Source organism: Biomphalaria glabrata, chromosome 1, assembly GCF_947242115.1.
Source record: "Biomphalaria glabrata chromosome 1, xgBioGlab47.1, whole genome shotgun sequence".
Classification (NCBI taxonomy): Eukaryota; Metazoa; Mollusca; class Gastropoda; family Planorbidae; genus Biomphalaria; species Biomphalaria glabrata.
Window position 1 is genome coordinate 80,395,341 of NC_074711.1, and position 16,951 is coordinate 80,412,291.

General features: G+C 37.7%; 1 protein-coding gene across 1 annotated transcript; it reads left to right on the forward strand.

Annotated features, from left to right (window-relative positions):
- The first annotated feature begins 1,235 nt into the window (after window positions 1-1,235).
- Window positions 1,236-16,798, forward strand: LOC106079751 (protein glass-like). Its single transcript, XM_013240954.2, has 2 exons — window positions 1,236-1,462; window positions 12,822-16,798. The coding sequence occupies exons 1-2, from the start codon at window positions 1,236-1,238 to the stop codon at window positions 14,104-14,106; spliced, it is 1,512 nt and encodes a 503-aa protein (XP_013096408.2). The 3' UTR covers window positions 14,107-16,798.
- The last annotated feature ends 153 nt before the right edge of the window (window positions 16,799-16,951 follow it).

Consider the following 16,951-nt stretch of genomic DNA (forward strand, 5'->3'; position numbering starts at 1 on the left):
TCAGTCGTATCTCAATTGTGGTTCATCTCACAGAGCTGTGTTTTCCTACTTTTTTTCCTTAGCGGAACACTTCGCACATTCTGAATATTTAACTGAGCACTTTGCTTATTTTCACGTCGTGTTTAATTATTCCAGTAGTTCGCGGAACACCTATTCAGGCCTCGAAGAGTTCCGCGGAACAAAGTTTGGGAAACACTGTCATAGAGGTTGGGGCATTGAACGAGATGAAAGCCTGGACATGGTCGGAAGCTTAGTCGGAACGTTGTCACACACACAGACTAGCCCCCCCCCCCCCTTTTTCCAGTTTAGGACCAGCAGGGTCTGCCAGAGAGTAGTACCATGTTCTAAAAGCTGCCTAGGCTCCACCAGCTCTTCTTTCCTCAGGATTGACTCCCGAATCCTTTTCCATGTTTGGGTTTAGCCGCAAGATGACGGATGTAAGGAATCATACGTTTACTGTAGGCAGCCTAATAAATAACTTCATTATTTCCAATTCATTTTCACAACTTAAAAAGAGAGGAGAGACATTATTCCCTTTGCAACTTCTCACGACATAGTTCTTTTTTCTGAAACTCATTCAGCCAGCTCAATATTTATAAGTTGTGTCAGGGCCTGCCTGGGGTCATTGGAGGCCCTAGCCAGAGTGGCCCCAAGTGAAATTGAAAAAAAAAAAACAATACAGAAAAATAGGCACTGGGTTAACAACCTTCCTGTGTCTATATCTAAATCAACAATTCAATTAAATTTACATAGCATGAATGTGATTCATGGACGGTTCATGATCACCAGACTAGTAGGACTAATAATGTTTTGACATTTCACCAAAAGGAAGAAATGTGTAGTCTAACAAACAGATCTTAAACTTCAGTGAATAAAACTTGAATCGTAGTACAGACTTAGAGCTAGGCTAGTATCCATAGAGTTCTGCTTTGTTTAAACTTCAGTGAATAAAACTTGAATCGTAGTACATACTTAGAGCTAGGCCAGTATCCATAGAGTTCTTCTTTGCTTAAAATTCGTTCCATGTTTCGCAAGTTTTTCACTAAAAAAATCGTTTACTTTGAGTCGTGTGCGAGGCCTCCACCAATCGGAGGCCTTAGGAGGCTGCCTAGATTGACTATGCCTAAGGCCGGCCCTGGTTGTTTTGTGTTTGTGGGCTATTTTTATTGACGTCATTTTCACTTCTAAGTCATCATAACATAACGCTTGTTCTGCTCTTGTGTCCCAGCGCCACCATGGACTCCCCATACACAACGTCCAGTTCTAACGTGGACCCTTGGAGGACAGACTTAGATGACCAGAGTCCACCTCCCAACATCTTCTTTGACCTGACCCCGCGGGAACACGGGGGCGAAGGAAATATGGCCTCCCTAGGCCTCAGCCCCATGGAGCTGGAGCAGCTGCCCAACTTTTTCTCCCTGCCTCCGTGTGCCCCTTACAAGTACGGGCATCTGTCTGACAGGTAAGAAGTACAGTTGTTTAAAGACTGCTTTAATTAAAATGTAATTTCAAGGCCCATTCTGTGGACGTAGATTTCACCAGAGGCCCTAACATTTGCTTAGGATCACTGAAGGTTTTAGGTTGCATATGTTTCGTAAGTCCTATTACTGAACAACTTACAAGAAAAATAAGGATCGATAAATAATCATCTTATCTTATAAGTTACAAAATAAGTTTAAAAAAAAGGGAACATTATTTCGTCCTGCGTGTATCCAGGTTTCGGCCTAGTCGTGCGTGTTAGAGGCCTGATTATGAAAACAATCACAGAAAAAAAGGTGTATTTCTCTTTTTTTTTTCTTGTCTTAATTTTTTTTCTTTACTAATATGTATGCTTAGAAGCGGCCTTAACTTCATGCTTTAAAGGCATTTCTCCAATAGCTAATAACTCCAGGCTTCCAGTCTGTAGAGACCTCCTGTTTATATGGGCCATGTGTACAAGTTTGAGAACCACCGTGATCCCTATTAGCGAGGACTTGATGTCTATATAGAGAAGTAGGGTGAATGTTTACCTGGTATAGGTACAAAGTAGCTGGAGGTAGATCGTATTACACCTGGCCCTATGTCTGGAGTGTTGACTTAAGCTACTGCTTATACAAACAAGGCCTGACCAATAGGCCGTAATGGACAAGTCGGTATTCTAACCGGCCAGCTACTGTGTGGAGACGAAAGTATTCTTTTTCAATTTAGAACTTTATTTAAATTTTTTTTTTCGGCTTATCGAACTATCATTAAAATAAAGGCATCATGGGTAATTTCAAGGCTTAAGGCTCGTTGTTTAAAATTCACTTTAAATAGGTTTTTAGCTAAAACATGTAACAAATACACTCGTTATCAGTTACAATCAGTTACATGTCATTGATTGAACACAATCATGATATATATATATATATATTGATATAAAACAAAATCCGGACAATGAATAATACACACACACAAACACACACACAAAATTTGCCATAATCAATAAGATAAACAACCTACACTTTATTGCATAATTAGAGTGTAATTGAGATCTCTTACAAAGGCCGCGGGATACACATCTGAGACCTAAAGCACGCGAAGACGGCGAAAAGAGAACATAAACCGATCACCGGCAGACAAGGATTGTGTCTGCGCTGGATGTGGCAAAATATATAGGTCTATTGATAGGACTATTATATCAGTTATCAATTTATTTACCCTTAAAGGCATTTGCAAAATATTCCGAAGAAAAAAATATGAATTTCAAAAATACTTATTACAAAACATTTGTGTAAAATAAAATAAAATAGTCTAAAAAATATTTAAACCATCTTTGTCATGCGTCATTGAATGTAAGATAATGATATGAAAGAAGAACATACTGACCATATCATAAGTAAATAAATTTTATTAAATGTAAGCTGACAATGCTTTTTTAAAAAAATCTCACTTAGGATTGGCACTCCAAAAGGACAATTTTGTCTATTTTTCAGGATATTTTAATTAGTTTTCAGGAGATTTTAATAATGAGATTATGATTATATTTTGCGATTCCATGAGATTTTCAGGAGGCTCTGGAAAATCAGGAGGCAGCGGAAACACTGTTTATATAAATATAAGTTATAAAGGTTTAATTTAATAATTTAGACCTAGAATTAACAGGGGGCCTATGAAAGTGCAGGGCTTACTGCAGCAGCATAGGTTGCAGTGGCCTAAGGCCGGCCCTGTCTATAGTTCGGTGTTTTGCGAAATTTTGCAAATAAGAAAAGGAATTATAATTTAATAAGTTTATATTCAATCGAAAAGAACATAAAGGCTACATGTCAAAAAATCAGCAGGAATCAATACCATGAATATATTGGTTAAGGAAGATGTTTTGATTCCTCTCTCTCTCCTCTCTCTCTTTCTAATTCTTGTTTTCTGCCCTCACTGGTCATTAACTGACTAAAGCATATAGTGCTGGTCAGCATGGCTTGGTATTTAAAGGTAACGTTGGACACCATAGGGAAAGGATCTAGTGACGTGTGCAACTAAGGAACCAACTAGGAGAACATTTTTTTTTAGGTCGGAGCCGGCGGCAATGTGTTATTGCAACTGGTCTTGGCTCGTCTTAGCAGAGAAATCTGGCAAGTGTAACACTAAACGGAGCTCGTGTTGTCAATATTGACATTTTATATTAAAGACACATACTTTATGGGAGCTATAATTGACCTGGACAAGTGGGTCTGGAGCTACCTACACAGGGTTTTTTTTTTTTTCGGACACGTCTTGACACGTGCGCACTGACCAGGCGTCAGATTTTCTGTGTCGGTTATTTCGATAAACAAAAATGTGAACATCCGAACTGAGACTAAACCTCGAAGCTCAGATTTTGTTTTTGTTAGTTTGGAGAAATGGTTATGAATATTGATAGGATCATGTTTATTACGACAATATTTGGCTTTGCCTCTATTTCCAAAAAATATTCTACTTGATAAAAGTAAAAGGAAGACCAAGAAATCTATTTTGATTGAAATCGACCGAAACAAGTAACAAAGACCGAGATGACTAAAACTCCCTTGAAGGCAGTGATTCCCAACCCCGTTAGGAAATCATTGATTCCTTTAATGCAGCAATTATCAAACCTTTTAAGGCATTAATCATCGATTGCTCTAACATAGGGACCCCACGATGACCTGCTAACTATTGTAAAATAAAAAAGGAAGTTAAAACTCTATGACCATATTACAAGGTCTTCGGGGCTCGCAAAGACCTTCATTCAGGGAGCAGTACCTGGAAAAAGAAGAAGAGGCAGATATAGGAAACGATTAGAAGACACCATAAAAGAATGGACGGCTCTGCCATTTAAAAAGTTTCTATCCAAGGCAACAGAGAGGAATGGAGTAAGACGGTCGACAAATCTTGCGTGGTGCCCCAGACTAACAGACTAAGGGATAGATGAAGATGAATATAGCAATACTCAAAAAAACATTATAACACCGCAATCATCAATTCCTTCCATTTATTTGTTAATAAAAATAGAATCTTGAAGACGAGAGCTTATCACTGATCATTACGAGCGTGTATTCCAATTTTGACTTCATTATTTCCAATTCATTTTGCTTTTTAAAATCTAATTAACGCACAAGTTGAAGAACCAGCCGAACACTAAACGATTATTTACATAAGAAGTAGCAGAAATGTTTGCTAGAAAACACAAAGATATTGTAAGTACAATAAATAGATCTATGTCAGTGAAGCAATGAAAACATTTTTAAACACACTGTTTTGTTTTTTTTAGCTTATCAAAAAAATGATTATAAAAAAAAAATAATAATAAAACCATGCAAAAAAATCAAATAAAAATATTTAGAAGTCCAAATACGAAGGCGGTAATAATTCGGAATAACACTAGCAAAAAGATTTTTTTTTTCGGCTTAACACTATTAAGCTTAAATAATATTTTTAAACAGGTAAATATTTTTGAATTTTGTACTTTACCTATGAAAAGGGCTATATAGTATTATGCAAGTATAATACAAAATACATTTTTCAATTACGCTCGCGAAACTTTCAGCATTAGGACAATATTTAAAAGACAAAAGGGTAGGATGGTCACATACGCCAGCAGTGATTGCTCAGTTCATCACTTAATTCAATTTAGTCAATGCCATTATGGTATTCAGAAAAAAAATACATCGATCAGTAATTCTCAAACTTTTACCAGTGGCGCCCACCTAGGCGGCCAGAGATAGCGCTGTATTCTGTGGTAGAATTTTTTATATTTTTTTTTTACATTTCCTATAAGTTTGAAATCCAAATTAGGTCAACGAATGTTTAGTTACGTTAGTCCGTCTAAACATTTTAGTAATTTTTTAAAATGATTTGTATGCAAAAAACAAAATTTCTGTAGATAGTATTGTAGGACAACAATTTCCCTTCCAGCAATGGGGACTGGCCAAGCTTTTTTATGCCTTCTGAGCATCAAATATTCATGCTCCTGGCGCCTACAACGCACCTATTTTTGTCTTCTCATAATAAGCAAATTTCTAATTTCGAAATAAAGTGTATACATTATTGAAGCATTGCTATTTCGCAAAGAATCGAGTTTACAAAAAAGATAATACAAGTGAATCTCACGTGCTTTCTGGCCGGCAAACTATCGATAATTTTATCGAAATCATTTTTTTTCCACTAGGTTTTGTTCAATTGACGAATTAGCCAAATTAGTGAGTCATAAATTCGTCATCGTTGATTGTAAGTATTTCTTCAAAAAGTTAGTTTGAATAACTTTGCTTGCATGTAGCCACCCTTACCACAATAGTATAAAAGATATGCGAATCAAGATGGCAATAGTCGGGGACTGACTTTTTTTTTATATACTCTAAAGAGTCTAAAGCCTAATAGATTCTTGTTTTGCAATTTCGCAGACTTCTGGAAAAACTGCGACAATTATCTGAAGCCCCCAGACAAATTCGTTTTTCGCTTGGAGAACCATCAAGATTGATTTCCATCTGAGGATTCAATAAAGACGATTAAAATTCATATTTATCATGACGTTGTTCTTAAGGGGTTATTATTTCATGAACAATACGGTCCAAGGAAGGTATTTCCATCAGTAGCTTTTTCTTGTGTGTTGATAGAAAATCTTCATTTTTTTTCGCCTGTCAGTTTGTTCATGTGGCCAATACGTCTTTGATGCTTTGCATGACAATGTACCATAAAACTTTGATCCAGAATTTAAATGTTAGGTCTACTGTGAAAAATAATGGCGAAAATATTTGCTTGAAACTTTCTGTATGATTTTTTTTTTCGTGAGCGCTCATATTACAATAACTCGTTTTTATTTTGTTGGGACATGTACTTATTCGATCTCTCAGAAATTTTGTACTGCCACTTCTTCTGCCAATTCTTCTTCAACTCGTTCGTGATGCCCACGGAGTGCCAGGTTCTGCTTTAAGAGACAACGCATGATGTCCAAGATGCTCTACAGATAATCTCTCCACATTTTCTCCTCTAGCTTATTTAAATCTTGAGCCTTGCTGTCAATATTGTTGCCTTGTCATAAACTTCCCTCCAAGCAAGTGATGTGTAGCCGAGAGGTTAAAACCGCTTGGTTGCGGCTTTGCCATCTTACAAGGCGGGTTGAGTTCGAATCCCGACTCTTATCAGCGATGTGTTTGCTGAGATACCCCCTCCCCCACTGGTCCACAAAAGAGATTGGACCTTTACTTCTTAGTAATTAAAAAGTACACACCCATTATAAACTTGTCCATAACCAGTGCATTGAACAATGAAGTAACATTATGTAAGGCTTCAAAAAAAGTGCGTCGCCTTCAGAGATTGAAACAAATCTGGTAAAATTTGATTCAAGCTGGTCTACAGCTTATATTTAATTTAATTTAAGAAAGAATATAGGACATAACAAATGAACAAAATAAATTAATGTAATTGTCTTTATTTATGCAATTACAATGTGTATTTTTACTGAGGACGCTATACCTCAGTTAGATGCCCCCCACGACTTGATGCCCCGCACCACCTGCACATTGCTAGCTGCACCACTGATACACAGTATACAGAATCGTAAGGCCTAATCATTTTTGTCAACTTTTCAGTATTGAAGAATTAATTCCTAAGCTCTCTGCCTTCTAAAAGTTATAATTTAACAGAAAAAGAAAGTCTAACTAATTTATTATAATTTAAAAATGAAATGTACAAATTTACACGCTCTACTTGGATTAGCTTTAATGAAACTACAATTTTATTACATAAAAGTTTATATTTATATCTAAAAAATTATAATGATTTAGATTCCAACAGTCTAGTTATTGAAAGCTAAATTTTTCAACGCTCTTAATAAAGGGCGAAGTTTGTAGGCCTATTATCCTAATTGTGTGAACGCTATCTCACATTTGACTCCACCTTAACTTAGGCAAAGTGAGAAGCTTGGTGCCAACTTTGTATGCCTAGAAGTTGTAGAAAAACGAAACACCGTATTTTGGCGCATATAACCCGCGGGCTTAAAATATCCACAAAAGGAATGGTAGATGTGCGGGTATACAAAGGTGCGGGGTTTACAGAATTTATTTTACTCATAAACATAACATAACAGAAACTATATACATGCAGGTGGGCAGTTCACTGTGTGGTTGCGAAATGTACATTGGAAAGTTTTATGAACATCCATTCTAAACCTCAAGAAAACAAATAGTACCGACGATATTATTTTATATATCGGTAGTTTAAGTCTCTCTATGCACATACTGGGTGCGGACAGTACCATTTTATATTTGCTTATTTTGTAATTTGTGCGGGTTATACGCATGTGCGGGGGCATATGCGCGAAAATGCGGTAGGTCTTATTAGATTCATAATAATTTGCATGTGATTATCTCCCTTGATATGATCATTTTCCAATTCTGTGTATACTATGTATACTATAAACAAATGTATACCTTAAACCAGCGTTTTTCAATTTTCTACCTTCAAACCCAAACGTAGAATTGTCAATTAGTACTAAACCATTAACAAGTACATCCCACCGACAAACTTTTCTAGAATATTGTTGACCTCCTTCAGTCTTTGAACATCAAACTTCTCCCGAATAAAACCCAATAAAAAAGCATGCAATCATTTATATACACAGGATCTTTCGAAATATTTTAAAATACATCAAAGAATTATTTCGTTGCACTTTTCAGCACCTTAGAATTTAATTTGTAAATTCTTTCGCTTATAGCACAAGGTAATTTTATTATGCCGCAGACGACTGTGGTCTTTCAATAAATCGTAGTTGATCTTTTTGTTTATTTTGTTTATTTACTTAGAAATCTCATTCTTTTTCTTTTCTTACGTTCATCTATAGGTTCCATTACATCACCTCCGCATTTCTTCTTATTTCTTTCTCGTCTTTTCTATTTTATTGTATTTTATTGGTTAAAATAAACCCCACATAAATGAGTTCTTAAAAAATCGAACCGTAACAAAGACCAGATTGAGTGTGAAAAACCCCTGTCATACAGAAGAGATATTCAATCTAAAGCTATCTTTAAAAAAAACAACTAACAATTTGTTCTAGAGTTTAAATAACGTTGCAAAAAACGAAATCTAATCCATGTTTTCTTATTTCGGACACAAATTATTTTACAAACTAAATACATCGCCTTATTCTCAATGACTTTATTGAGTCTTGCCATGCATAAATATTAAATGTCAGTGCACTATTCTGATGCTAACCAAAGATGCGTAACGGGGTCACTATAATGTCCAGTTACCGTTATCTGATTCATTTTGAAGTTTATAATATATAATATATTAATTTAAGCTAAAACTAAATATGCGCTCATGTATCGCATTAATTGCATTATTAGTTTAGAAGTTTTCATTTCGATGTATCCAAAGTTTTCCATATAGTCGCAAGGCAAGTCGTGTATCAATAGTGATTACTTAAATAGTTTTAACAATTTCCTTAGTCTCTATGATAGATATAATTACTTCCCAATCTATCCCCATGAAAAAAAGACCCCCCCCCCAGGGGCGTAACTAGGGATTTGGGGGCCCGGGGGGATTGACCTCTTTGGGGGCCCCTTGCATTTTGACATTCGACATATGACATGAGATAATGTACGCAAAAATATATAAGCCCCAAATCAAATTGGTTCAGTATATCAGTAAACTTAACAAAAAGTAATCATCAAGACTCTTTTAATGAATAATACCGTTGTTTATTAGTTAAATAATGCACAAGTGACAAATCTAAATTGATGTCGCTTCACGTCGTGCATTCTGTGCAGCAAAGACATCTATAACATCAACTACATCGATACTTTCTAGTATTTGTGACTTCACTGACATTAAAACTATGATAAGCCTTTCTTGCGTCATTGTGTTCCTGAGATACTTTTTTGATGAGCTTGAGCTTTGAGAATGATCTCTCACATGACGTAATGGAAGTGGCCTGAGTTAGCGGTATTCGGAGGAGGTTGCAAAGTCTGAGCACACGTAATTCCCATATGAAGCCTGTTTCCTCAATATGTCTATTGGTGATTGTATTACTGTTTGATGATGAAAAGTGCTCGTGCATCAATGACATCATTGAAAAAGCGATTTTCCATTTATTTCATCATACAAACAGGAAAAGTAGCACAGTTTATCACAAGCGTGTCTTCTAACAGGTGTCTTGGTTCAAGAAGAAACCCAAAGGTATCCATTTTCTTTCCAGCCTTTGGAATCTGCCCTTCATCTCCATATGAAATCTGTCCAGCACTTCTGTCGCAACACGTTTGAATTGCAGTTGTATTGACAGTCCTACATTAGAACTCAACTTCCCATCAAGTCTTTTCTTTCATATGGTTGTTTTGATTACAGGGAATCCATAGTATTCACTACCTTCTTTTGCTTTTTCGATGGATTGGGTTTTTGTCAGTTTCTCATCATTTTGCAGAAAGCATGAAAGGGTACTAATTTCTTTAGCAGATTCCCGTATATGCAGTTCAGACTTTTGTAGTTTCTTCCGAACTATATTAATTGGGCACAGGAGCTTTGACCAGAATTCAAGATAGGCAAAAAATTCTTAATTTTCCACTGCATGAAGAAGATTCTGTGCTAATATTATATGGCATTACGTCATTGTTGGTTGTTTATGTTTTGTGCGAAAGCAAAAGGATTCAGAGTATACAAAAGTGGGAAAGATCCATATCTCGTTATGCTCGAGTATAGAAATACTCCGATAAGTGGACTGCCGTATTCACCATCACAACTGCTGACGAGTAGAAGACTCAGGGAATCATTCCAACTGATCCCAAACTATTGAAACCATCGGTAGCTGAAAATGCAGAGACATTACTCAGTGCATTACTCAACGAACGACAGATAAAAAGCAAAGTGAAATACGATGCAAAAGCAAGACTACCTAAAGATTATTCTGTCGGAGAGTTCGTCTAGGTCAAACATGGCAGAAAGCAGTTGTCATAAAAAACATTCAGCACCCAGATCTTACATCATAAAGACAAACAATGGAATAACATACAGAAGAAATCAACGCTTTTTAAATTAGAGTTTCGATGAAAACATCTCTGGGTACTATGATACCGATGAAGACAAAGAACTGCAAACTGTTGCAACAAACGAAACAGACAGTTATAGACCAACGTCTAGAGAACTTGTTCAGTCAAGACAACCAGAAGTGGACGAATTGTTAAAGTTCCTAGTAGACAGTGCCGGTCGCAGTGGGCGCCGCGCTTTCATAGGCCCCGCGGTAATTCCAAGTGTATATTATTAAATTAAACAATTATAACGTATATAAAATAACAGGGTTTTCGCGACCTTCTGATTTTTCAGGGCCTCCAGGAAATCTCATGAAAAGGCTAAATATACAATAAAGTCCTGAACGTTTTTGAATTTTTTCAAATCTCCTGAAGAATAGACGAAATTGACGTTTTGGGGTGCCAATAAATAAAAAGTGGCATTGCGAGCTTTCATTTGATAAAAATTTATTGCAAAGACGAAAGTAGGCCTATTTTCTAATTCAAAAAAAATAAATAATTTTGACATTATGCTTATCCCTACCCAGACTAGGCCCCGCGCGATCCGTTTCGCATAGGGCCCCGCAAATGCTAGGGCCGGCCCTGCTAGTAGATATCACTATTAAGAACTTTAAAAGGAAGGGTGTGATAATAACTTCAATAGGAAGGATGTATTAATATTATATGATATTACGTCATTATTTTTTGTTTATGTTTTGTGCGAAAGCAAAAGGATTAGATCATTAGATGTAAATAAAAAGAGAGAGTTTCCATTGGATTGAGGAAAGATGAATAAAGGGGTAATAACTCGAGTGTGAAGTTTAATTCTGAAATTATAGACGCCAAACCCGAATAATGGACAATTTTAGCATTGTTAAGAATAACTTTTATTTATACTCGATTCTGTAAATTTTGCTTCAAGGTTAATTAGTGTAGCCATATAATACTCGCCATTTAGATCTATTATTAGTAAAGGTAACAAGATACCTGGAATTCGCTGTATATCATGCAGTTTTATTCGTGGCAACAAAGTTTAAAATGGGATACAATCTCAGTATCTAAAAACCAATCTCTGAGGCAAAAATATTTTTAAAATATCTAGGATTAGTCTTTGTGATAAATTTAATCCATAAATGTTGATTAAAAAAAGACACCCGTTGACACTATTTGTCAATCAAATATATTAATTTATGTATTTACAAATAAATTTCGGACACCCATTTGGGGGCCCCCCCTTGGTGGGGGCCCGGGGGGATTTTAAAATTCTCCCCCCCATCCCCCCCCCCTTAGTTACGCCACTGCCCCCCCCCCCTTGACCTACAGTTCCAGTTAAAATGTGTCAGCCCGGAAAGGTGGGGGTCAAAAGATTTGAAACACTCATTATGTCAACAAGTCACCCAATAGCCCGCTGCTACTGAACATGTCAGCACAATTGGACTTCGTCTCTTAGTCTACAGGGAAGTCTCTAGAATAAGTATAGAATAAGTAAAACATTGAAGACTTGGGTCAAATTAAACTTCAGCTCTTTTACATTACTCGTTGCACTGAAAGGAAATAATGTTCATAATATGACGCAAACAGGTAAGTTTGGACAATGATGTCATTTCTGGTCATTTATTCGACGCTAAACTTTTCTGAAGGTTTTTGTGACATTTTAACTTGTTGTTTTCCATTAATTCCATTTTTTTAAAAACAGAGTGCAAATAGTTGGATATATTTCTAGACTACGCTTAGTTACGAAACTAGAGAAGAACAAGAGAGAAAGAACCAAACGTATTCATTTAACTGAGCATCACTTTGAATTTTGCTGAACTTATTTTTATTCCGTAATGCAAAGTAGAGGACTAGAAATGTGCAATTTGTGCAGGGTTCACATGTACGTTGGATGTACAGTCAGACTCTTAATACATCATTAAAATGGCATTGTTCCTTAATATTTTGTAGAGGTATTTAGACGCGCATATGTGTCAGGCTAAAATAAATTTGTTCCATGTTTACTTGTGAATAAGTTTTGTAAAGTGTGTCATGTTTATAAAGTGCGACACACCTAAGAAATGTGTCACGTTAAGACAGAAACATAAAGTGTGTTTCTAGACCATACAGCGTGTACCACTTATCTATAAAGTGTCCGACAATCCTATGCAAATTGTGTGTGTCCTATCCATACATTGTTTTTTCAAGTTACTATTGAATCGAAACAGAACTCATTCTGACATTTTTATCCTAACTTTCATTTCTATGTGTTTATTTATAATTTTTTTTTTAGATTAAATCCTATTTTTCTAAAAGTTTAGTTTATTTTTTGTGGTATTTTTTTTTCATTGCTTTAATTCAATATTAATTTTATATTCGCAGAGAATATCCACCTAAAGGGCCTCATGACATCGCCGACGCTCTGCTGTCCTTGAAGCACGCTGTCGTCCATCCTGACCTCAGGGGGCCCCTGTCACCTCACACACCTCCCCCGCCGCCACAGACGATGCCTCACTTCGGCTCCACGCACTACCCTGGGCAACACATGACCGGATACGGCATTCCTTCCCCTGGCCCCCACCACTACACCCACGGACACTACTCGCATGGACATTCCGCCCCGCAAGGGTTGGCCTACTCGATGAACCACAACACGCCATCGGTGCAAGCATCCTACGGGCCCCAGAACATGGGCCCTCCGCACCAATACGCTCAGTACGACCAGTGCCCCAGTCCCGGCATTCAACACTCGGTGCAGACGACAAACGTTCACTTTCCTTCCATGAGCGTCAACGTTTCCATGAGCATGAATGTTGGGATGACCCCGAACCTGGGACCTGGACAGTACAACTGCGGCGGAGGCGGGGGGACTAATGTCGGGGGTCCTAGCCAAAACTGGACCCTCCCACCAACGAGCCCGCCAATGCCTCCCCCTCCTCCGACAGTGTTATCCCAATACCACCCAGCAGGATCCTCCAACCTCCAGCCCTACTGCAACGGTTACTCCGCATCGCAGCCGCACGCCTTCAGCCACTTTAATTCAGACTACCGGCCGGTCCCTCCGGAACACAGGGCCACTGTCTACTACAAGCCTGTCGCAGAGACCTTCAAGGAGAGCAAGTTCTGTCAGGTCAATCACCACCACCACCACCACCACCATCACGAGCACGTCCTCAAAAGAGCCAGGTTCGGGTCCGAGCGGTCCCTTTCAGCATCGTCGGCGCTCGACGCTGGTCTCGTCAAGACGAATCTCTGTCGCATTTGCGGGAAAACGTACGCCCGGCCCAGCACTCTCAAAACGCACCTCCGGACACATTCCGGCGAGAAGCCGTACAAGTGCAGCACCTGCAGTAAGTCCTTCTCCCAAGCGGCGAATCTGACCGCGCATCTTCGAACACACTCGGGCGAGAAGCCGTTCCGCTGCCCTGTGTGCGAGCGTCGCTTCTCCCAGAGCTCCTCCGTTACGACACACATGAGGACGCATTCCGGCGAGCGACCTTATCGCTGCCGCATGTGCAAGAAGGCTTTCTCTGACAGCTCTACCCTCACAAAACACTTACGGATTCACAGCGGGGAAAAACCGTACCAGTGCAAGCTCTGCCTCCTGCGATTTTCTCAGTCGGGAAATCTCAACCGGCACATGCGGGTTCACTCCAGCAACGCATAATTTGATGACGCAATCGAACGTTTATTTAACTGGCCAAGCCTGAACCAATAGCTAATCAGGAATATCTAGCAGCTTATAATGTGCATTCAAGCTATAAATTAGGCTAACGAGGAAACTTGTTGAGTGGCGCCATGTGAGTTCTGTTTACACGTTCGATTGACTCTCCCAGAAGTCATGGACTTTATATCATGTGGATAGCTGCATTCCTGAAGCACAAAAGCAATATATGTATTATTGACAAAGTATAGTCACTCGATATGTTGTGTAATAATACACAAATAATATTATGCACAGATAAAAATGCACTTTGAAATCTAAATTTTTACAGGATAAAGTCACACAGACCATCATAAGTCATTTAAGAAATGTCCATTGAAATAACATTAAAAAAAAAAGTACCACAAGTGACACAAATATTGCCTTTGAATCGTATTAGAATGAACACAAGCCATTCAAGTTTAAACAGATTACTTTTGAGCATTATCTACACATAACATTCTTTGAAGTTTGTTTTTACCTTGAGTACAAAGTGAAAATGTGTAAGAAGAAAATTCCTAAAAAAAAATATAATTAAAAGTTTGCAAACATTCCGCAATAACATCCATTATTACGTACCAGTCAATTGTTATGTATCAATATTTTTCACAATTATATTTTATTGTGATTTTTTTTTTGAAGATCTCATTTTGTGTGTTTGTATGTGTGTGTGTTTGCGTGCGTGTATAAATAGAATAATGATTTATTTTTCAATGCTAAGTTCTAATTGAGTGTAATGTGTAAAAGCAATTTTGGCGCTTTCAAAGTTTTGGTATTTCTCGACTTCTGGTTAATTTACCTCTAAACATGTCTCAGTCATAATGAATGGCTTAAAATATGAACTAGCCCCCCCCTCCCCCCTTTTCCCCCACCTTTTTCTCTCCATTCTTTTATCACAGCCTAGGCACACAAATCGCCATTGTCCTAATTCTGAAATGGACAATATAGTTTCTTTGCACAAGGACCAGGTCAGAAACACGACATACTTGGACTCTTTCTGTACCTTCGACTTTTTCCTCGTACAACCCAAACCTTTAAGCTCCTTGCACATTACACGGTTTGGGACATGCGGCAAAAAGAACCTTTTTTCCCCCTCTCCGTTGAGGATACGCTTTGGACGGCAATTTTCTTTTGCCGTATTTAGATATTCCACATTTTTTTTTAAATTTAATTTTCGTGAATTGTTTTGAAAGATTCATCGTAAACAAAATACTTCTTCGTGATTGGTTCATTTCTTGTAGCTGTACTGCTGAAAAACGTTTAGTCTGAAATGAGCCATTTGGCAAGTTAAATCATTAAATCTGATCCTGCTGTATGGCGACCGTGGGGTCCAGTTTAAAAGAGCCGTACGGCTATCTGACTGTCACGGCTAATGTGAATACCCCGGTGCCATTTTTTTCCCACAGTTGTAGCCTTAAGTTCTTTCGTGGTTTTTTTTTTTTCGTACGACGAAAACCGTGTAGTGTGTAACGGGCCTTACAGTAGAAATCATGCTCCTCTGCACTTAACTGTAAGCATAAAATATTCCTTCCATACTTAATAAAGGGCAAATCTGGCAAGTTAAATCATTAAGTCTGATGCTCCTGTATGGCAACCGTGGGGTCCAGTCTCAAAGCGCCGTACGGCTATCTGACTGTCACGGCTAATGTGTATGCCCCCATGCCATTTCTTTTTTTCCCCCATAGTTGTAGCCTTAGGTTTTTTTTGTTTTTTTTTCGTACGACGAAAACCGTGTAGTGTGTAACGGGCCTTAAAGTAGAGATCATGCTCCTCTGCACTTAACTGTAAATATAAAATATTCCTTCCATACTTAATGAAGGGCAAATTTAGCATATTCCTTCCATGCATAATTCTACTGAGATAAATTGTCTATTAAAATTGTTGTTGAAGATGCTGCATAATATTTGGAAGTGAGACATTGCCGCTGCTACAGAACAAATAGAAAGGCATTACCTAATAACATTATCTTTTTCTACACATTGTTTTTCAATGTGAAGGCCGATATTTAGGAATTGGCGAACTAGCGAACTAGAAGTTTTTCTAATGGAAGATGATTCAAACTAAACCAATGTGTCTTCCAAAACAACACTCAAGGGAGTCATGACAGGCAAAGATCAGTGATCGTAAAGAGCGCCAAATATTTAAAGACGTAATCGTTTTCAGCATGTAAGGAACATATTAGATAAATTGCGGCCAGGGGCGGACTGGCTATATGGGCCATTCGGGCTAATGCCTGGTGGGCCGTTACCCAAATGGGCCGGTATGGCCAACGAAAGGGCCTCTTGGATACCACTATGGCTCGTATTAAAATGTTAAGAAATGTCCGGGCCTATTTTGACACCCAGTTTGCCCCTGATTGCGGCGTTTCTCCTTTCGGGGGAGGGGGCGCCAACAATATAGTAAAACAATCATTTGTTTCAAAAAATGCTGACAATGTGACAAAGGATTACTAGCGAACGGGTTCGTTTGTCATCTCATTTGTTTGGGACATTGCCTATACGTCACAGGATTGCAATCTCAGCTTGTCATTAGAGTCCCGCTCTAGTGGAAATAATGAGCGTTAGCATTTGGAGTCATTACAATTGGCTACATAAGTAGGTTAATTCTGGTAGAATGATAATATCATAAATTTTCTTTAAGAGTATAATGTTGAGTTTAAGGTTTAAGAATATCATTTGTATTATTTTAAAGTCAAATTTAATATTATCAGGAAAGAATATGTGAAACTGTTTATTACTATTACTATTATAATTATTATTTTATTATTAATATTATTATAATTATATATTTGTGTTTACTTATTAATGTT

Excerpts from the sequence above, each read along its gene's own strand:
- LOC106079751 (XM_013240954.2), top strand. The coding sequence starts at position 1,236 with ATGGACTCCCCATACACAACGTCCAGTTCTAACGTGGACCCTTGGAGG. Across the intron at positions 1,463-12,821 it reads TACGGGCATCTGTCTGACAG|AGAATATCCACCTAAAGGGC; the intron begins GTAAGAAGTACA and ends TTATATTCGCAG.